Source organism: Camelus bactrianus, chromosome 23 (genome assembly GCF_048773025.1).
Source record: "Camelus bactrianus isolate YW-2024 breed Bactrian camel chromosome 23, ASM4877302v1, whole genome shotgun sequence".
NCBI lineage: Eukaryota > Metazoa > Chordata > Mammalia > Artiodactyla > Camelidae > Camelus > Camelus bactrianus.
The window spans coordinates 27,168,487-27,191,055 of NC_133561.1; the positions used below are offsets into that span (position 1 = coordinate 27,168,487).

Genomic DNA, 22,569 nt, shown 5'->3' on the forward strand with positions numbered 1-22,569 from the left:
GTTGTGCAAAATATCTTAATATATTTTTCATCTGCTTTTCCAAACATAATATTGGTTATTTGTGCATTTTCTTTCTTTTCTTGACCAATCATGCCACTGATTATTTCATTAATGTCTACTCTTATTTTTGTTATTTCCTTCCTTTTCCTTTCTTTTTCCTGCTCTACTTTCCTAACATCTTACATTGTAAGCTCAGCTCATTAATTTTCAGCCTTTCTTCTGTTTTAATATGAGCACATAAAGTTATGCACTTACATAAAGTTATCCAAGTAGCACCCTACAAGGTTTGATATATAGTACATTTTTCATTCATTTCTAACTATTTCCTAACATCCAGTATGACCTCTTTTTTGAGCTATTATTTATTTAAAAGTATATTTTCTTTTTTAATTTCTAAATGAATTAGAATTTTCAGGTCATCTTGCTGCTACTGGTTTCCAACTTAACTACACTGGGATCAGAGAAGGTAACCTACATAAAACACAGCCTTTGAAATTCACTGAAAATTACCTAATAGTCAAGTATGTCATTAATTTTTATAAAGATTCGAAGTGTTCTTTAAAAGAATTTGAATTCCCCAGTTGTTAGATGCAATAATTTACATGTTTCTTATATCAAGCTTATTAACTGCATATTTTATTTTTGTTTTTTCTAATATATCAATTAGTGATGAAATTATGTTAAAATCTCTCCCTACAATCATAGAAAAATATTTATCTTTATGGTACTGATCAGCTTTTGCTGTCTATATTTTGAAGCAAAGAAACTTAGAATTATAATATCTCCCTAATGAAACGAACTCTTTATCATTAAACAGGAACCCTCTTCGTCACTAACAATGCTCTTTGCCAGCTGTTAATGAAAGCACACCAGTATCCGGGTGGTTGGGGCAAAGATGAGTCTTCTATTTGCTTGGAACACCTTTTTCCGTCTTTTCGTTTTCGAACACTGTGCCCTTCTGTTCTAAGTCTATCTTGCTAAGAAGCACTCCTCTGGACCCTGCTTTATTTCTTTCTGCATTTTCCTTTATTTCTGTTTTTCTTCTATGCAGTCTGACAACCCTTTTCTGGGGTTGGGAGGTGGGCGGAGTCCATTCACACTGATGATTACTGGTATGTTTGCATTTATTTCTTCCATTTCTTCGGTGCTTTCTCTTTGTTCTACATTTTCCATGTTTCATCCTTGCTTTTTAATGAAATTTCTAACAAATGAAGCCCACTTTTTAAGGGGAGGGGGAGACTAACACTGTCTCATCAACCCTACTTTACAGAAAATGATGAATTAAGATCAGTGCTGAAAAGCCTTCCTAAGGTCAGAAAGCCAATGAGTGAGAACGCCCAGGACCTAGTACACCCTCTACTTTCTTCCACTGCACTGCAGCCGGCCCCTCCCCACAGCAGCAGCAGCAGAGAGAGTGGCTGCATTTCACCGACCCTCCTCAAAACAGTCCATCTTCCCCTCACAGAGGAAGAAAACACAGGTCTGAAGCTATTCATCTTACAGGCGGGAAACCTGAGATCTAGGGGCAGTAAGTCACTTACCTATGGGCAGAGAAATAAAATGTGTGTTAGAAATAAAATGTTAAATTTCTATAAATTTTGATGTCTTAACAAAACACCAAACCTATCTGTGGAAGAAAAGAAACCCATTAATGAAGGCTGAGGTCGACCTATTCGCTTCTAATTTAGGAATACAAAAAAAGGTATTATTTTTATTATCAGCTTTGCTCAGAAGGCATTATAAAATTGGATGAAGATAGTCAAAAGGTACAAACTTCCAGTTATACGAAAAATAAGCACTAGGGGTGTCATGGACAAAGTGAGGACTACAGTTAATACTGCTGTGTGGTATATCTGGAAGTTGCTAAGAAAGTAGATCCTAAAAGTTCTCATCACAAGGTGAACAAATTCTTTTCCCTTTTTTTTTTCCTTCTCTCTCTATGAGATGATGGATGTTAACTAAACTCACCATGGTAATCATTTCACAATACATGTAAGTTAAGTTATCATGTGGAATACCTTCCTTACACAGTGCCACGCATCAATTATATCCCAGTGAAACTGAAAAAAAGGAAGTTACATGGAATTTTTTAATATATTCAGATCTGACTGAATCTATGATTTTAGTTTTTGCCACTTTAGAAGATGGAAACCCCTTGAGGACAAAACAGTAATCAATACCATAGTTAAAACAAAAACAGTTAGTGTGCTCTTGGGATTTCCTAGATTCCAGGATGAGAAGCAAGCCCAGAAGGTACCAATTTTTAGGAAAAACCTAAAAAATAGCCCAGGTCCAGTGCACATCTCTAAGCACACGGCACCCTGTTTTCTCAGCCTCACGTCCTGGTCCCTCCAGCCCAGAGGCTCCCACTTCTTCTGTCCCTTCAGTTTCTTCACCTCCACGAACCTCTAAGAATCAGATGTCTCTCCTGGGTTGACTTCCAAGTCAGTTTTTGGCTGTGCTTTGTTTTTACTGGGTAGATTTTCCAAGCACAGACTCATTTTTTTCAGATTAGGAAACTACAGAGGCAGGAAGCATACATGAGGGGACACAAGCCAAAGCCCCTGTGCCAGAGAAAGGTCCTCTTGGCATATCTCCAGCCCCCTGTTAACTCCAATATAAAGAGGCTCTCAGTTCTGCCTCTTGAGAAAGCACTTTTCAAAAAGCATCCACTTGGAAGAATCTCTTGTTCTCTAAGCCAGGCCAAGGCAAGAGCAAAACACTACGAGAATCCAGACCTGCAACAGCTGCTGTAGCATAAATTACTTGACATTAAAATCATCCCCACTTAATAAAATCATTCACTTTACTTTCTTCCAAACTTGTAAGTGAAATCACATAGATTTTCAACAACAGGCAGTTTGTATAAGATCATCTGATGAAGACTGAGCTTAATGAAGACCATCTGAAGTTAGCTTTACTCTAAAACCTTCATATCCATTGGTTTGAAAGGTGACTTGGAGGAAGCAATCATAGGATAAGCATGTATGAAATCCATCTCTTTCATCATTAACAATGTATCTTTAATTTTTATCTTTGTATTTTTTTAGGGTATAATTTATCTTTATCTTGTTGATCATTAACAATTCTTTCTTATATTTTCCAGGCTTCCAAGGCTAATATCCATGTCTCCTGATTTCCTAGCTCAGGACTCTTTCTTCCCAAAAAGCAAAGGAGAAAGGCTTAAAAGGAAACAGCACACATAATCATACCTTCCTGGTAAGCATGTTGGCCACTTGAGACACACCCACGTGGCCAAGGAGAAGCCACGCCAGCCGCTGCTTCCCCCATTCCATCCAGAAGTTCCACTCGAAGTCGGTTGGGTCCTAAATAGGCCAAAACAGCAGTTTATCAGAGGGGTCTCAGTAAGTGTTTGAGGCAAAACACCAGTTACTAGAACAATTATGAGAAGAAGGCCAACATGAGTCCAAACTCTACAAAATGGCATTGACACAACTCTCCTCGCCTTTACCCCATCGTAACCCCCACCGACCTGTACCCCGTGGCATGGGTGGTCTCACTGCCACTGCCCTAAGTGAGTGCCTTTGTGAAAGCGGACCCCTAGCTCCCAACCCGGGACCCTTTGTGGAACCAAAACTATTATTCCCACATTATAAGATAAAACAGAAGACAACCTACGGAATGGGAAAAAATTTTTGCAAATGAAACCAACAAAGGCTTGATCTCCAGAATATATAAGCAGCTCATATGACTCAATAAGAAAAAAATAAACAACCCAATCCAAAAATGGGCAGAAGACCTAAACAAGTAATTCTCCAAGGAAGGCATACAAGTGATAAATAGACACATGAAAAAATGCTCAATATCACTAATTATCAGAGAGATGCAAATCAAAACTACAATGAGGTATCTATCGCCTCACACCAGTTAGAATGGCCATCATTCAAAAATCCACAAATGACAAATGCTGGAGAGGCTGTGAAGAAAGGGGAACCCTCCTTCACTGCTGGTGGGAATGCAGTTTGGTGCAGTCACTGTGGAAAACAGTATGGAGATTCCTCAAAAGACTAGGAACAGACTTACCATATGATCCAGGAATCCCACTCCTGGGCTTATATCCAGAAGGAACCCTACTTCAGGATGACACGTGCACCCCAATGTTCATAGCAGCATTATTTACAATAGCCAAGACATGGAAACAACCTAAATGTCCATCAACAGATGACTGGATAAAGAAGTGGTATATTTATACAATGGAATACTACTCAGCCATAAAAACCAACAACATAACGCCGTTTGCAGCAACATGGATGCTCCTGGAGAATGTCATTCTAAGTGAAGTAAGCCAGAAAGAGAAACAAAAATACCATATGAGATTGCTCATATGTGGAATCTAAAAAAACAAACAAACAAAGCATAAATACAAAACAGAAATAGACTCATAGACATAGAATATAAACTTGTGGTTGCCAAGGAGGTAGGGGGCGGGAAGAGATAGACTGGGATTTCAAAATTGTAGAACAGATAAACAAGATTATACTGTGTAGCACAGGGAAATATACAAGATCTTATGGTACCTCACAGAGAAAAAAATGTGACAATGAATATACATATGTTCATGTATAATTGAAAAATTGTGCTCTACACTGGAATTTGACACATTGTAAAATGATTATAAATCAACAAAAAATGTTAAAAAAAAAAATAAGGTAAAACAGAGACTTAAAGGATTCAGTCCATTCACCGAGCGTCACAGAGATAGTACAGGTAACAGCTGTGGCTATCTCAGGGTGGTCACCTAGACACCTGACCAACAAGAGAAATGTAAACTCGACACTAATAATACGGTGTAAGGTCAAGGTCAGTCATGTTAAATCTTGCTGTCATTTACAGGCAGGAGGATAATTTGATGGAGAAATTAGTTAATTTCTCCTATAAGATTATGAGGGGAGAATGAAAGACAACACTTCCCTTCCCTTCCCTTCCCTTCAGGAAGCTCTGTGTCCGTCAGCACCCTGTGTCTGTACCTGTCCCAGGCGCTGTGTCTATGTGGCTCCCCAGCAGAGGCAGGTGAAACCTCTGGCAAGATGGCACACATGGGCACTGGGGCCTCACACCTAAAAGCCTTGGCCTCAGGAGCCCCAGGGAGATCAGGGCAGCCAAGCTGAGCATGGAGGGGATAAACACAGTGACCGGCCACTCTCAAAGGGGCGACACAGGCTTGGCCAACAAGCATCTCAGCACCACTGCGACAGAGGAGGGATGTGCGGTCCTCAGAATTTTCTAGCCAAATGGTGTGGGTGGGGAAGGACTCCCCACTGACTATTGATCTATTGATACCGAACACCTCACAGTCTCTACAAGTGGAACTCTGAGTCAAATTTAATTGGATTCAGAGGATTTTTTTCTTTCTTGCACCTGAGGACCGAGGGGGCAATTTCATACACATTACACATACTATAGAGCCCTTTTTTTCCAGAAGGTAAAATATAGATTAAAGTGATTGTGACTCATCTCAGACTATGGCTGCAGAGGTCACAAATGTAGCAGCTAAGGCTGCAGATTCAGCTTGGGTTTGGATCACAGAGCTACCCGGCTAATGGCTGCGATGACCTTGAATGAGACACTTCACCTTTCTGCTCTGTCTACTCACGTGATCACAGTACTGATCTTCTAGGGATGTGTGAGGTTTAAATGAAAGTCTCTATAAATCAGAAATTTAAAATGGTACCTGGCACGCGGTACTCACTAAAAATCGTTACTTGCCACTAACTGCGAGTCCTATGTGCTTCCCAGCCTTCATTAGCCAGCTAATGTTGTATCATGTGTTAAATTTTGCCTCTTGCTAAAAAAAGAGAGTTTTCCTATTTTCCAAATCAAGAAATACAGCAGTACTGGGCATTCCCAAACAACACGTGTTCCCCACATCCAAGATCCTGAAACACACAACCTGCTCACAGGGCCTTCGTCCCAGGATAATCGTGGGTCTGCTCCAATTCCTTCCATTTAAAGGCTGACCACATCAGGGCCCAGGACGTGGCCATGCCACTTTAATCTGGCTTCATCTCTGATCCAGCCCTCATTTCCCCATCTTAAAAATGTCAAATTAGTGCAGAGCCAATTAACTGTTAAAGGCCAGGAAGTTCAAAGGTCATGCGATGAGGCTACACTAGTAAAATGCCACTTTGTAACAGGGATACAGGTAAAAAGACCCAAAAACCAAGACTGAATTTTTTACCCCCCTCAAAGAAAAGAACTCAACATTTTAACTTTTTAAATATAAGTAACGTTTTTGAACATTCAGAATTACATGTAGAATTCATGACCTCAGGCTTACCTATGCTTAAAAAGTTTTCCACATTTAATTTTTTTTGGTGGGGGGGGACGAGAAATGACATAATATAATACACAAAAAACCAAAACAAATTTTTATCTTTCATCCCAAGGCCCTGGACGGTTGAAAACTCTGCTAGTCAAATTCCAACAACAAAATTACAAAATCTTTCATCACTAATTATTTCAGAAAATATCTATTTAAAGAAAATAAAAAAAATTTTCTTATGTCCTTTCTTCTCCATTTAAAATATTTACCTAAAGAAAATAACCAGACAGAAAAGCTGAGTTAATAAATATAACAGGATGGCCAATAACTAGTGGTTAATGGTTTGGGTGAGAAAAACACTGACTTGCCTGCTGCTATAAGCAAAAGTGTTGTAGACTCTGAACTCCATCACTCACGTCAAGGTAAACTCTATAAAGTCTCAAGTCAAGAACAACTTTTTCATATGCTGTTTTTCCCCCATTTCCTTTCTCAATCCTACAGTCCTCAGTCAGTTAGAAACCTCTTTTTCAGTTCTATAAGGGAGTCATATATGAACTGGGGATAAATTCTAGCCGGACAGAACCAGGAAGGCTTTTTCGTGGAGAAAGGGGAGAGTGAACTCCAAGATCCACATCCAACCTTCAACATCAGTGCTTCTCAAACTTCAGCTGCACACAGATCACCTGTAGGTTTTGTTAATATGCAGATTCTGATCCAGGAAGTCTGGGGTGGGGTCTGGGATTCTGTATTTCGTACAAGCTCTCCGGCAGCATGATGCTGCTGGCCTGGGGACCGCATTTGGAGCAGCAGAGAGACCTACGTCACCAGTTACACTTCCCTATGGCTGAATGCTCACAAGCCCAGAGACTCCTGAACAGCTCACCCCACCCCCACGCCATTCCCAGGCAGGGACACACTAAAGCTGATACCTGGTAATTCACATACAGGGCAACCATCATCCTGCTCACTATTCAGCAGAGGTGATTCCCTGCTCACACTCCTACGTGACCCAGCCAGGCTTCCAGGTTTCACATGCACCCTGTCAGCCTATTCCAGAAATTTCCCCCATTCATCCAGCCTGCCCTCTTCCCAGACTACAGCATACAGATTTAATATGTGGTATGATTCTGCCTACAGCAAGATATTAAAAAGAAAACTCTTTTTTAGAGTTTAAATATCACGTCTAAGGTCCCAGAGCCTGATTTTAAAGCCCCAGGTCCTGAGGACTGCAAAGTCTGTGTTTCATGTGGTAAAATATATATAACAGAAAATTTACCATCTTAACCACTTTTTAAGTGTACAGCTTAGTGACATTAAGTACATTCACCCTGTTACACAACCATCACCACCACACATCTCCAGAACTCTTTTCATCTTGTAAAACTGCAACTCTTTACCCATTAGACAGTAACTTCCCACTCCCCCATTACCCCAGGCCCTGACGACCGCTTTTCCACTTTCTGCCTCTATGGATGTGACTGCTCTAGGAACCTCAGAGAAGTGGAATCATACAGCATTTGCCTTTTGTGACTGGCTTGTTCCACTTAGCAGAACATCCTCAAGTTTCATCCATATTGTAGCACGTGGCAGAATTTCCCTCCTTTTTAAGGCTGAATAATATTTCACCATTGTATGGCTATACCAGCTGCACTGTGTTTATCCATTCACCTGTCAGTGAACATCTGGGTTTCTTCCACCTCTTGGCTGTTGTTAATAATGCTGTTATGAACATGGGAGTACTAAATGTTTACTTTTTAATGTTTTGAATTTTAAATGATTTCCTAATGTTGCCAAATAATCTCCTCTTTTTTTAACATATGTACTTATATCTAGAGGTTCAAATCTCTTTCAAAATCATCTGGTAGTTCAAGGACAGAGACTTAAAAGAAAAAAACTCCTGGTCAATGAAGACCTTCTATTGCCAACCCAGGACTGAGTAAAATTTTCCTTATTCTAGCCGTGAATTCTCATCAGCCCTAAATCTCACCAGATCACAGCACTCTCACCCCTGGCCTCTTGGCCAGAGTCCTGCACTGTTATCACAGGCAGAGGGCCAAAACTCTCCTTTTGTGCTTTTTCTTGCATTCCTCAAACAGTGTCAAATTAACATTGGCTAAAAACATAACCATCCCATGGCTAACTTGGCCAGGCCCCTAGACTGAAATCTCATTAAAGCACCCAATGCCAAGTAAAACCCCAAGGCACCTGCGAGGACACCCCAAGGGAAGCTGAGAAACCCATCCTGCAGTTATAATCAGTTACCCCAAGTTCACCACTAGGTAAAATCTGAGAGAGTTGACCTGCCCAAGATCGCCCAAACCCAGTCAGAAAAAAAAGGAAAGAAGGGTTCTAGAAACTGGACTGAAAAGGAGTGAATCCATGGTTAACAAAAGGGGAACGCTTGTATTCAGAAAAGATCCAACATCTAAAATGCTATGAGAAAGTGACGATGGTAACCTTCTCCTCAACATAAAATACCTGCTCTGTATGACTGACACTGCCAGTTGTCCGTCAACACTCCTCCAACCCCTTTCCAGCAGGCCTTGCTCTACGTTAAAGCTTGGAAAGTAAAAAACTACATTTCCCAGAATTCCCTGTAGCTAGCATGTCTCCTTACGACCTAGCTTCTTATGGGCTAATACACACACAAAGACTTTGAAGGTGAAAGAACACGAGGATGTAAGGGCCGTGAGACTTCTGGAAGAATGGTGGCGGAGGCCTTTGTTCTTCTGCAGCAGCCGCGACGGAGACTCCAGGATCCAGTCGGGCCAGAGGCGCTGCAGCTTTCTGGTGAAGTGGCTTTTGCTAGTGCACCCCAGTACTATGTTCTCAAGCCAGGAGCTGTGCAGTGGCCACAGTTCTGTGAGTGGCTCTGGGAATTGCTCCTGGAAGCTTACGTAGTGCCTGTCCCTACAGTCCATTCAACTATTCTGAACTCTACTTAAATCCCTGCAGTAAAGTCCTTTCTGCTTAAATTGCTGGTGTGGATTCTGTTGTCTGCAGTGAAGCCTTGATCGACATATTTTTCTTCTGATTGCAGTCCAGCTCCAGCTTTATAATAGAAGCATTAAGAAAATAATTCACTTTGAAGAACATTATTCTGAATTAAGACTATTTAGTAGAGAAAAATGAAACAAAGAAAAAAAAACAAAACACCAGGTAAGTCAGTCCAAGGAGTGTTCTAGAGTAAGATAATGACAGCAGTGAGTGTTTCCCAGTCACAAGTGCATCTATTTATGTATTTAGAAACCAAATAGAAAATGAGCTACTCTACCCACCAGTCTGTATTTTTCTTCACTGTAACTCTTCTCCTCAGAGAAAACAATGCAGAGCTAAATATGTTTACTGTTTTCCCTACCCTTATATCCAGCATTTTGCAAAAAAGAAATACAACAGAAACCAGACATTTTTGCCTATGTATTTTTCTTCAACAGCATTATGTGCATATGACTTTGAGATCATATCTAATTCCCTATGACACTGAGCAAAAGTTATCTGTGAACAGAGAAAACCTTTATAAGACATGTGAACACAGAAATGTTTCCCTGCACGTTCAAAGGCAGCAAACTCACCTTAATGGCCTATAAATCTCCAAAAGAGAAAGAAAAAAAGGACTAATCTGTAGGAATTCTACACAAAGTACTGCTCTCTGAATGAACTCAGGCTAATGATTGATTTGGCAATTACTGAAAGAGTTTTTCTTTCAACAGATGCTTTACTGTTTCTAAAATAACTTGAACTAGATTATTTTACTGCTTACAATTTCCAGAGACAACACTCTTTCCCCAATCAACACTTCTTCAGAGATAAAATGTTTTCACTAACAAAACTTTTTTTTTCCCTGTAAGTAACAAATGTCTTCACCATCCTGCCCAGGTGAAGAAGAAGCTCACAAGGGTGGGGGTGCCATCAACAGGACCAGCACAAACTATACTGTTTACCATGTACTATCCAGCCTCTTAACTAGCCATCAGGATGTAAGCCTAGCAAATTGGTCCAGGGTATAATGGGGGCGGAGGTGTTCCACAGAAGATGATGATGATGTTCTGCAGAAGTCATCTTTGAGATGACTTAATTCATCACGGGGACCTAATTGATGTGAGTGGATTCTCTGAATCTCTTCAACCTAAACCCAGTAACATCCTCTGGCTACACCTCTACCTACCTACTTTCTAGAAGTTGCTTCAGATTATTTAAGACGTATGCACACACATGATCAAGCATGTAGAGACTCTGTCTCCCTACTTTCTCTAGTCCATATTTCTCCCTTTCGTCCTAAAGCTGACAAATTACGAATCAAGTTTTTAAAAGAAATATTAAATTCTAGTATGAAGTCAAAGGCACAAAAACTGTATTATATTCCCCATACCTCTCAAACTTGAAAAACACTAACCATATTTTCTACAAGATATGTACAGAGATGAATTGTAAACAATTAATAAAGCTGATAAATAAGTTAAGGATCATGACCCAAAAAATGTAGTAGAACAGGATGGCTAGACAGCAAATTATACAAGCTCGTAAGATTCCCCGGCTACAAACTATGCTAATAGATGATGCGTCTCATTAATGTCACTTCTCCAGAATACCAAGAAGACAAAGTCACAGTAACATGGAGGGGGAAAAAAATGGTCCCTGTGGCCCCTTAAATGGCCCTCATGTTCAGAGAATTTGCTTTCTGCTTAGGAAGTCTTCACACATTCAAGAAAACTGATTAACACGTAACATCTCTGTGGTGGGCAAATACTAGTAAACTGGAACTCTAGATGGAATACCAAAATGTTGAAGGTCCACAGGGCAGAAGGCCAATTAAGAAAGATAAGAGTGATGAAAGAGAGAAAGAGGAAAAACTGACATTTTTGACATCCAGCTGGGGGAGAGGAGAGGAGCTCTTCATAACCACGCAGACCATGTTTCTCCTTGAATTTTACCCACCATGAAAGACCAGGAAAGTGGGCAATCGGAGGATATGGAAGGATTCTCCAGTGTATCTCTTCAGTCTGTCCCCTTTGCCCATTAGCTAGCTGTCCAAGCTCTCAAAGAGAGACCTCTCTGTGAAGTAATAGAAAACATATCTACTGTTGACTGCCCGTGGTGCCTGGCACAGAACTCCTAAAACCCTTGTAATTTCCTGTGGTAACAGCACTAGGAGCACCTTTTGTTTGGATATTTGATCTTTGACCCTGGTTCCTGACACAGAGCTCCTAAATCCCTTGGAATTTCCCAGGTGATAGCAGTGTTTTTTGTTCTAATGAGGTGGCTCCTGGTGGGCTCCTGGATGAGGGCAGATCACCAGAAGGCCAAGCCAGGATTACAAGTTCAGAATTTTTAGCCCCACTTCCCATTGTCCAGAGAAGGGAGAGGGCCTAGAAATGAAGTTAATGACTGATCCTGCCTCTGTGAGGAAGCCTCCACAGAAAGGTCAGAAGTACAGGGTTCAGAGAGCTTCCAGGTTGGTGAACACGTGGAGGTGCTGGGAGAGTGGTACCCTTGGAAGGAGCATAAAAATGCCACGCCCCTTCCCACGTACTGTTTCCACATTTGCTGTTCTAGCAAATTAATTGAACCTGAGGAAGGAGTGGTGGGAACCTCCAGTTTAAAGCTGATTGGTCAGAAACACAGGTAACAAACTGGACTTGCAATTAACATCTTAAGGGAGGTAGGGGGAGCAGTCTTGTAGGACAAGCCCTTAACCCGTGGGTCTGATGCAGAGTTGCTTGGTGTAAGGAAAGTCCACGGACATCTGGTGTCAGAAGTATCATAAGTATAGCAGCAGTATGAGAGTAAAGGAGAAACACACAGAAGTGAGGTTTTCTATACCTTCCCCTTTCAAGGCATCCCTTAGAATGGTCAGCCATCACAATAGCTGAGGTGCCTCCACGGCTGGGAACAGAGACAAACAAGAACAAGATCCAAAGCTTACCACATCTTTCAGGCACATCTCCACCAACCATTCCCCCACGGTGTATTGCCTCAGCCGTCTCTCTGCAGAAATTTATTTGTTTGTTATTAAAATGACTTCTCTTTTCTTTATGATGTCTGAACTTATTTTAAATGCTCCAACACAGAGATTTCTAGTTTCAGGCAAGATACAATAAATATATTTCTCCCTAACCCTCCCACTAAGGACTACTAAAAACGCCGGATGTGATTATAAAACAAACATAAGAAGATTCTGAAAGATGGAAAGAATAAGGCAGACTGACTAGGGACCTCAGGACTAGAGGAATGAAAATAAACCAAATAAAATTAAATAACTCACTGGATAAGCTATTATTAATAGCAGAGGTAGATGACACAGGAAAGAATCACTGAACTTAAAGATATGTCAATGGAAAGTACACAATCTGAATAACAAAGAAAAAATTAGGCTGAAAAACACAACCAGAGCCTCAGGGACCTGTAGTACAGTTATAAAAGGCCTGACGTTCGTGTCACTGGAATCCTAGAAAGAAAGGAGAAACATATGGGGATAAAAAATATCCAAAGAAATAATAACTAAAAATTTCCCAAATTTGGCAAAAGGAATAAACCTATAGATTTGAGAAGCTGACCCCAATCAAATTAAATATACCAATTAACAGGCAGAGACTGGCAGAATGGATTTTCAAGAAACAGTTCAACTCTATGCTGTCTACAAGAAATTCACTTCAAATATAACAGTATAGGTAGGTCAAAAATAAAAGGCTAGAAAATGTTTGCTTTATAAACATTAATCAAAAGAAAGCAATAGTAGGGGAGGGTATAGTTCAGCGGTAGAGTGCATGCTTAACATTCAGGAAGTCCTGGGTTCAATCCCAAATACATCCACTTCAAAAATAAATAAGTAAGTTAACCCCATTACTTCCCCACCCCCTGAAGCAAAAACAAAAATAAAAACAAAAAACCTCATGTTTAAAAAGAAAAAGAAAGCAGTAGTGGCTATATTAATATCAAATAAAGTAGACTTCTGTGAAAGAAAATCAACAGAATCAAAAAGGATCATTAATAATGATAAAAAGGTCAATCCATCAAGAAGACATAACAATCCTAAATGTGTATGCACCAAACAACACAGCTGTAAAATATGTAAAGCAAAAACTGATAGAACTGGTACAAATAAACAAATCCACAACTACAGTTGGAGACTTTAACACCTCTCTCTCAGCAATTGATAAAACTACTAGACAGAAAATAATTCAGGATACAAAAAAAAAAAATTTACCACAACCAACCAACAGGATCTAAACATTCATAGAACATGCCATTCAACAACATCAGAATACACATATTTCTCAAGTATTCGTGGAATAGTCACTTAGACAGACTATATCCTGGGCCATAAAACAAATTCCAACAAATTTAAAAGAATTTCATTGTACAGAATGTATTCTCTGACAACAATGGAATCAAACTAGAAATCAGTATCAGAAAGATAACAAAAAATCTCCAAACACTTTTCCAAGTAACATTTGAGTCAAAGAGGAAATCTTGAGAGAAATAAAATAAATAAATAAATAAATAAATAAATAAATAAATAAATAAATAAATAAATAAATAAAACTGAATTAAAATAAAAATATAATTTCTCAAAAATGGGTAACTAAAGCAGTGCTGAACAAAAATATATAACACTAAACCTATCCCAATCTCAGCAGAATGTTTCATAGATATAGAAAATTTCATTTTAAAACATTTGGAAAAGCAAAGGAATTAAGTGAGCTAAAACAGTTTTGAAAAAAAGAACGTTAGATTAGAATACTTGACTTTTTAAGACTTACCAGTAGTCAAGAAAATGCAGTATTAGTGGAAAGATACATAGCTCAATGGAACAGAAACAGAGCCACACAAGTTCGGCCAACGGATTTATGACAAAGGTGCAAAACAATTCAACAGAGGAAGAATAGTCTTCTCAACAAAAGGTGCTGTAGCTACTGGCCATCCATAAGCAAAAAAATAATAAACCTCTACCTAAGTTAATATAAAAATTAACTCAAAGGGGATCATAGATGTAATTGTAAAATGCAAAACTTCAACAGTTTTGGAAAAAATACAGCAGAAAGTCTTTGGGGCCACACAACTAGACCAAGAGCACTCAGACATGACACCAAAAAGCACAGTCCTTACGAGAAAACAAAATTAATAAACTGCACTGCTGTGAAAGACCCTACTAAGAAGATGAAAAGGCAAGCTACTGACTGAGACATAATATTCTCAAGCCATCTGTGACAAAGGACTAGTATCTAGACTCTATAAAAAAACTCTCTGAACTCAACAATAAAAAAATAAAACCCAGGTAGAAAATGGGAAAAAGATATGAACAGAATTTCACCAAAGAGGATACAGAGATGTCAAAGAAGCACATGAAAACAAATTCAACATCCTTAACCGTTAGGGAAATGCAAATTAAAACCGTGATGAGATGCCACTAGACACCTATCAGGACACAGCTGACATGTAAAATGTTACTAATGCCAGATGCCAGCAAGCATACAGAGAAACTGAGTATCTCATACCTTGCTGGCGGGACTGTAAAATGGTACAGCCATTTTGGAAAACAGTTTGTACAGTTTTGGGGGGGGGGTTATAAAACCAAACATATACTTACCACACAATCCAGCAATCCAAATCCTGGGAATTTATTCCTGAGAAATTAAACTTAAGTTCACACAAAAACTTGTACACCCGTATTTATATCAGATTTATTGATAATAGCCAAAAATGGTTTTGGCTTCAACGTCAAATGGTTAAACAAACTGCGGTTCATCTATAGCATAAACCAATACCCTGCAAAGAAAACGAATGGGCTACTGACAACACACAACTTGGATGGATCTCAAGGACTTTATGCAGGGGGCGGGGGTGGGGCCAAGGGGGAGTCGGTCTCAAAAAGGTAACATACTGTATGATTCTATTTCTATAACATTCTCAAAGTGACAAAATCATGAGATGGAAAACGAAACAGTGGCTTCCGTGGGTTAGGGATCCTGAGAGCAGGATGCGTGTGAGCAGAAAGAGGCAGCAGGGAAGTTCTTTGTGGTTTTGTATTTGAACTGTGTTGGTGGTTAGAGAAAGGAAAGAAATGGAACCCTACTCAAAGTCCCAAAATACAATATACAAAAACTGCAGCTTCTGTGGTTGAACAAGGACCGAGTTTAGAGCCCAGCCAGGTGGACCTCTGCTTCGCCCCCTAATGGTGGCTCCAGAGGCACGCTGTGAATACCAAGGTATTTGGGGAAATCTCAAAGTGGATGACTCAGACTTCTCATTTGCATACCCATAGCTCCTTGCATGGAGTACAGTTCTTTCAAGTTTAAAAGAGTATTTCTTTAAAATTAACATTTCTAACTATAAGAAGTGTGCTTACAAAATTCCTTGCACACATTTTAGGCAGGAAATAGCTCTTGGGGATAAAGAGCCACCATCAGTGAAGTAGGAGTTGCGGTTATTGGAGACTTGAGCTTAGTAAGCTAAGAGTAAGCTCTGGTTTCTCTTCAGATCGAATAAATCTTTCGCCTTTTACTAAAGATTTCCGTGGAGAGGAACAACTCTGAGTCTCAAGCCAATTTTTTGAGGCCTTGCTTTTGGCAGGGCTAGTCTTGTTGTTACAATAAAAGACATTACTTAACTATATGATGTTTTCATGTAGTTTTTAGTAACTCATTGTTTGTGTTACCTTGTGTATACAAGGTTCATGATATGAATCTTGTAGGCTAGTTTTGTTGTTTTCCATTTGCTCTATAATCATAAAGCTAAATAGAGTTCCCACTGGTAAAATCCATAATCTGTCTGTTGGCTGATATGACCCATACCACGGATTTTGGCTGAAACAACATAAGAGCCATTCCCCTTCCCTCCCTGTATGATCAGGGGTCAAGAGTCTAGAAATATAAATCATATACCCTTGGTGACAGGCCTGTGGCCCCACCCAGTCCTGTATTCAGCTACAGGGTTAGAGGATTTCTGGTTGCCTGATGCAAACAGATTGCTCAGAATTCCCCTGTGCATAATGTCATATCTGCCTTGCACAGCAGTGGTACCAGCTCCTCCAGGCACTTCAATGGGCCATGAGAGGGGCTGGTATGAACTGGTTTGTACTGCTTGTCTAATAAATGTCTACATGTGTGATTAAATTTAGTCAAAGAATTGCCTTCATCAAACCCAAAAGCACAATTATGGAATAACTAACCCTCACCCACCTTGAACTTTTCAGCAGCTACTGTTATCAAGAAAGTGGCTTCAGTCAGTTTCCCACACAAAGACACCACCCTTCACATTGTCTCCCACGGGCTTATGATCTCACTCTTACCCTGCAGCTGCTTCTAATTTCTTTTTAACAGAGACTTATCAACTGTCATGTCACGATTTTAAAAGGTAATAACCTTTTAAAGAAGGGTGACAGGCACCACTTTTAGGGAATGTACTGAGACAAGGAAGTGTTTCCCCTCCTCCCCACTCCCCCACATCTCTCCCCAAGTTTCAGCTCCAAGCCACTGTTGAACCTGCTCTAGGCTGAAATCATCTCTGCTCCTTCTACTGTCTGAATCCTGTCCACTGGAGCACTTCCATAGGATATGTTGTGTGAACAAACTCATGGATCCCGAGGGACTTAATAAAAGTGCCCAGAAGCAGAATCCACATTCCAGCAGGAATGAGTTAGCATCTGAAGGCTCCCAATCAGATATCCAGTTCTGCTGAACTGAACTATATTAAATATCTTGTAATAACCTTTAGTGAAAAGGAATATGAATATATATATATATATGTATGACTAGACATTATGCCATACACCAGAAACTGACACATTGTAACTGATTACACTTAATTTAAAAAAAAAAGAAAGAAATCCAGTTCCAGACACAGCTAAAATTCAAAAGATGTCAGTATAGGTATCTAAAGCTGCTCCTGAGAGTTTATTAGCACAAAGGATGTTAGAAATAAGTCATTTATAAATGAAGACTGTTCAACCCATGTGGTGGGTTAGAAACTTTCTCAGCCTCTAAGACCCTCATAAGGATGAGGCTTCAGAATCCCCTGAGTAGGCACCTAGAGCTTCAGAGAGAGAAAAGCCCTTGTTCCAGCTCTCCTTTGCATCTACATCCCTTTACTTCATAAGATTCTGTCCCCCCATCAGACTCGCAGGGTGTCTGCTCCAGCCCGCAGGGCAGAAGTGCCTCAGCCTCAGGCGAATCCCTCCTGCAAGTGCTTGTTGGAGAATCTAAGGACAGAGAACAGCTTCAACAGCAGATCTGGTATCCGCCCATTAATAAAAGTTTGCACACGAGGCAGAATTCAGATCTGGACTGTTTCCCTGTAATGTACCACCTGGCAGTGGGGTTGTGGGAGAGGAGGGCATTTAACTCCTCCCTACCTCCGATTACCAGAAGCTACCAAGAGGAAAGCCAAAGAATTTGGATTTTGTTGAACAACCAGACTTGGGTCAGTCCAAAACACAGTCCTTCTGTTCAAGGCTCAGCTCAGGTCCATTTCCTCCAGGGAGCCTGGCCATTCCGGGTTAGAAACTCTCCAACAAGGGACAGTCATACAAATGGAAACGCTTTGCTAAATCTAATGCCAGGGCTGATTTTCAGGCAGGACACACAAATAGGGCAGCTACTCCGGCTGTGCACACCTGCTAACTCTTCAGCTTGACTGATGCTGGTGCCCTTCGTTAAGTAACTTGAGCATCATATCCCTATTAAAGCCACGTATCAGCCTGGCATTCTCAGATGGAGTATTAGCTTCCCGAGCAGAGAAACCATGCTTCCTCCTTCCCTTAGCCCTCAACACCCATTGCAGGCTGGGCCACAAAGCAGTCGGTGAGCACAGAATTACTTGTAAACTGACTGGTTCGTGGCTGAGAAATTTCTTACCACTCCAAACCTGTATCACCACTGAAAGCAGCTCTTTTGCCCCTTTCCAGTTTGCCCGTCTCTGTTTCCTTCTAACCTCAAAAGAGCCTAAATTACAGGAATGAGGTCACTAGGCAGTTTAACCTAACTCCTGACCTGTGGTCTCCTGAGCGCACACCATGACTTTCCTAACCTGATGATTCTCTTCCTAGATCAAAAGAAGTAACAATGAAGAATTAAGAAGTTAAAGAATAAAGGGGGTGGGAAGGGAAAAATTGGGAATTCGAAAATTGCACCTCTTGGGGAGTGATGGAAATGTTAGCTATCTTGATTGTGGTAGTGGTTTCAAAATTTATTAAAGTGTACATCTGACATATGTCTGGTTTACTGTACAGGAACCATACCACAATAAAGTGTCAAAAAAACAAAAAAGAAGTTAAAGAATGACTAGCTCTCTACCCTCAACAGCCCCCCTAACAATCCTGCAGCAGATCACACAGGCAAAAAAATAACATCTGAAGAGAGTCAGCCAGTTTTCACGCAGTGGAGAAGGATGCGGAACCCAGCCTCCTGCCTCGACGATGATTCACTGAGACTCTTCCCTCCGTTTTCTCTTTAAAATCTGTCATGGCCGAGCAGAACCTTTGGAGTTGGTCTCGGGACACAAGTCCGCCTTCTCCCCAGACTGCCAGCTTTTCTGACTAAAGCATCTTTCCTTTCTACTGATACTTGCCTCTCGAATTACTGGCTTTTGAGCAGTGAGCAGCCAAGCCCATTCAGAAACAACACCTCAAGATTTTACTAAGTATTCACGGGGAGCCTCTCTCTCTCAGTCTCTATTTCTCTCCTCTCCCTCAACGCACACACTTATCTGATCTTTCAGTTGTGCAGGGCCAAACCCTTGGTTCTAACTTCGCCTTATTATCCCCTGACTCCTTCACAGACCTTTACAATGAACTAAATAATATCGTCCGTGAACTGGTAGATGTAAAACAGAGCCAGGGACTTGGTGGCTGAGTTAATAAGCAAATGTGATGTGTATCCATTTGCATCGTGGATCCTATTTTTACACAAGGCAGAGCGCTTCGCTTGCCTTTCCTCCCCAAGAAATCACTAGCACCTTGCTCTTTTTCTGCCTCACTGCAAATCTGCTACATTATCAGGAAGGAAATCCAGCAGGGATGAGACTAGACAAGAGACAAGGTACTGACAGGTTAAGAGCAGGAGCGCTTCGTGTTAACAAGAGGGAATCAAGCCCAACGTGTGCTTGGGAACCTTCCTTCCATCACTGGTCTGTGGGTTTCTCACCCCTACCATTGGGACACTAGTCAGCCCACACTCTCTCTGCCTGGAGGGGCTGGCACAGGACACCAGAACCTGCCTCTGCGGAGCAGCCCCTCCGTGAAGGGACAAGGCTGCATAAAATCCGAATTGCTGTTAATAAGGACAGGCTGAAAATTCACACGCACAGCCAAATTGCCTATTAGTCTGCTCCCATCAGATGGAGGGAGGCAGATAGGACAGGAACACTGGAATCATCTTTGAGAAGGAGAAACAATGGCGTAACGAAAATGAGGGAAGGCCTAAGCTTCCGTAACTTGCCAGAGTTTAGACACATGCAACAAAGCAAGCATTGCCAAGGGACCAACGGTCCTCCACGGTGAGTCCCCAACCAGACAGGCATGTCCACCTGAACCCAACAGTTGCTCCTGGATGCCCGCTGTGTGCCAGGCTGGGGGAAGCAGAGATGAAAGGTCCTCTTCCTCTTACATCTAAAACAGGGAACTGCTGGATAACACTGCTGGGAATGGAGCTCACAGGAGGAAGAAGTCCATGCTAACCATGCCAACAGGGGGAAGAGCAAAGAGGGGGCATCCAAGAAGGCTCCACGGGGGCTGGTCCTCGAGCAGGAGGGAAGCAAACCCCAGTCTGCGCGAGGATCACGGGTGGGAAACATCGAGGCCTAGTCATCCTCGGGGAGTTCCTATTCCTCAGGAGCACAGGGGGCCGCCCAGGAGATGAGATGGCCAAAACAAGGCAGGGCCAGTGGCCAAATGGGGCTGAGTGTCAGCCTCGGAGTCTGGACTTGACACTGTAAGAAATGGGAGCCACGAATGGCTTCTGAGCAACATTATGAGCTATACATTCCAGGATGTTGACTCCAGGGAGGCACGAATCTTGAGTGAAGGGCACGGGGAGCGGCGGGCAAGGCAGGGAGATCACAAGGCTCCTGAGACAGTCCTCAGAAGAAACGGCAAGGGCCTGAGCGCCTTCAGGAACCTTCTGAATAAGGTCCAGACCCCACGTATGGCACCCAGTGGCCGTCATAGTCCAGCCTCTGTCTGTCTGTGTCAACCTCCCGGCCCAGCTGAACGACCCCTCTCTCAAATCCAGTCCTCAGCACACTCCTCTCTTCACCCATCCTTCTCTGGTTCCTCGGCTCCCGTTCCTGTGGGCCTGGGTTACCCAGGGACGGCTGCCTCACTGACCTCACCGTTTCATCATCACCGCCCTCCCACCACAGTGGGTCCCACAGAGGACAGAGATGAGCCCAGCAGGCCACAGCCTCCCAGCACCCAGCACACTGCCTGGACGCCTCTCACTCAGCAGCCACTCAATGAATATTTGTAAATGATTCAAAAAGGAGCTGGCTGGGGTGTTTTTGTTTTTGTTTTTGTTTTGAAACAAAACAGAGGAATTTACAAGGAAGCATCTTTATAGGCAACACTTGGGCTGTGTCTTTACTTTAGACAATGACCTCCTCTCTCTTCATGTTCAAAGACACAAGTGATCAAGATCCCCTCCTCTGATTCTACTTCTGAAAGAACGTCTCATTCACAGGTAGGCCTCCATTTCCCAACTGTCACAGGAGGAGACAGCCTCAGGAAAGAACTGAAAAACTGATTACACGGAAAACTCTCCAAAACACATTAGGCTTTTGAAAGCTCCTTTCAGTAGCAATCAGTCCCCTTCTAGATTTAAATGCTTCTCTGCAGAACATTATCTCCCTGCCGGGGACGAGAAGTCCACGAACCTTAACTCTAAACCAAGGATGTCAGTGTCCCCGAAAGGACAAAATAATGACCTCAACTACAAAGACTGGGGATCCATTCTGTACTGAGCACGTACATGTTGGGTGTTTTATATCCATCTCTTTCTCCACACTCGGACCTCCTGTTCCCATATTCCAAAAAATAAAACTAAAGCTCCAACGAGGTAAGTAATTTTCTGAAGTGGAACAATGCGCATTTTGAACTCAAGTCCCTCTAACTCCAAACCTGTATCCTTTCCATCATGTCAACTACCTTGAGTCAGAAATAAAAGGGAAAAAATCTCATGACAATACAGCCCAACACAGAGCTTCACTCACGTCATTGAATCTGAATCTGAATCACATGATTCCGATCCTGCTGTCTAGGAACAAGCTTACGACATCAAGCAAGAACGTGGCCACTGGAAAGTTTCCTATATCTCCTTGGGACAATGGGCAAGAACATTAGCCAAAAAAAAAAAAAGAGAGAGAGAGGAAAGAGGGGAACCACAAACACCAGGACAGATGGCCAGAGCCAGAAAGGCATCGGGGTCGCCCCAGCCCTGGCCACACACAGGCTCCCAGCACACAACTGCTCTGGGAGCCCCTGGAGCCCGAGGAGGGAGGCGCTTCTAAGCCTGAAAGAGCAGAGATCACAAAACAGGATGCAAATGTCACAGCATATGGAATCTGAGCAGCCCTTGAGAGCTAAGCCTGCCCAAGCTCCCCCCATCTGGCGTCTTGGCAAAAGCAAGCGGATTTACACCAAAGGAATTACAAGACCCAGAGGGATTCCTGATTAAGGATGCAGTCCTCCAAACTCTACCATTGTCAACAACTGGAGGTCTGTGGTCAGGACCCTTTTGCTGTCCTAAGTGAAGCTTCCCCGAGTCCCCATCTCCCTGGTACGTCCATCCCCTTTCCAATGACAGGGAGCCCCTCTGGAAGAGCATCTCCTCTACTTACGATCTTGCCAAACCCTACCCATTCTGTGGAGCTCGGCTGAAGGTCAGCCTCCTCCCTCCTTCCCTCCCCCTAGCAGTCTGTGATTGCTTTTGCCCACATAGGGGCTCTCCCTGCTCTGGCCGCAAGCACAGCCCCACTGAGCAGTCACCTACACATCTGCCTAGGTGGAGCCAGGACTGATGCCTTTTACTCCAGTGTTGCAACCTGGCATCATGTAATTCACTCCCTCCTGCAGTTAAATTCCATAAAATCATCACCTACTCTACACTGAAGACACAGGACTGACCAAACCCCAGCCCTGCCCTTGTGGGACTCACAGTCTGCTGGAGGATGGATAATACAAGGTAAAACTGCACATATATACTTATCATAATAGGGCACAAGATACGATCCAAAGCATTACTGTCACATCACCCTGTTCATTTCCTTCATGTCATTCAGCTCCATCTGTGGCCACT

General features: G+C 42.0%; 1 protein-coding gene and 1 non-coding gene across 17 annotated transcripts in view; one reads left to right on the forward strand and one right to left on the reverse strand.

Moving 5' to 3' along the window:
* The window catches only part of HHAT (hedgehog acyltransferase), a 300,160-nt gene that overhangs the window by 245,777 nt on the left and 31,814 nt on the right, over window positions 1-22,569 (reverse strand). For all 16 annotated transcript variants that reach the window (XM_074351883.1, XM_074351882.1, XM_074351874.1 and 13 more), the window contains exon 4: window positions 3,213-3,326. In XM_074351883.1, coding sequence (XP_074207984.1) covers window positions 3,213-3,326 — 114 coding nt within the window. The remainder of the gene's footprint in view (window positions 1-3,212; window positions 3,327-22,569) is intronic.
* LOC123615172 (U5 spliceosomal RNA) lies at window positions 15,741-15,857 on the forward strand. Its single transcript, XR_006722731.2, has one exon. It is a non-coding gene; the product is annotated as a U5 spliceosomal RNA (small nuclear RNA).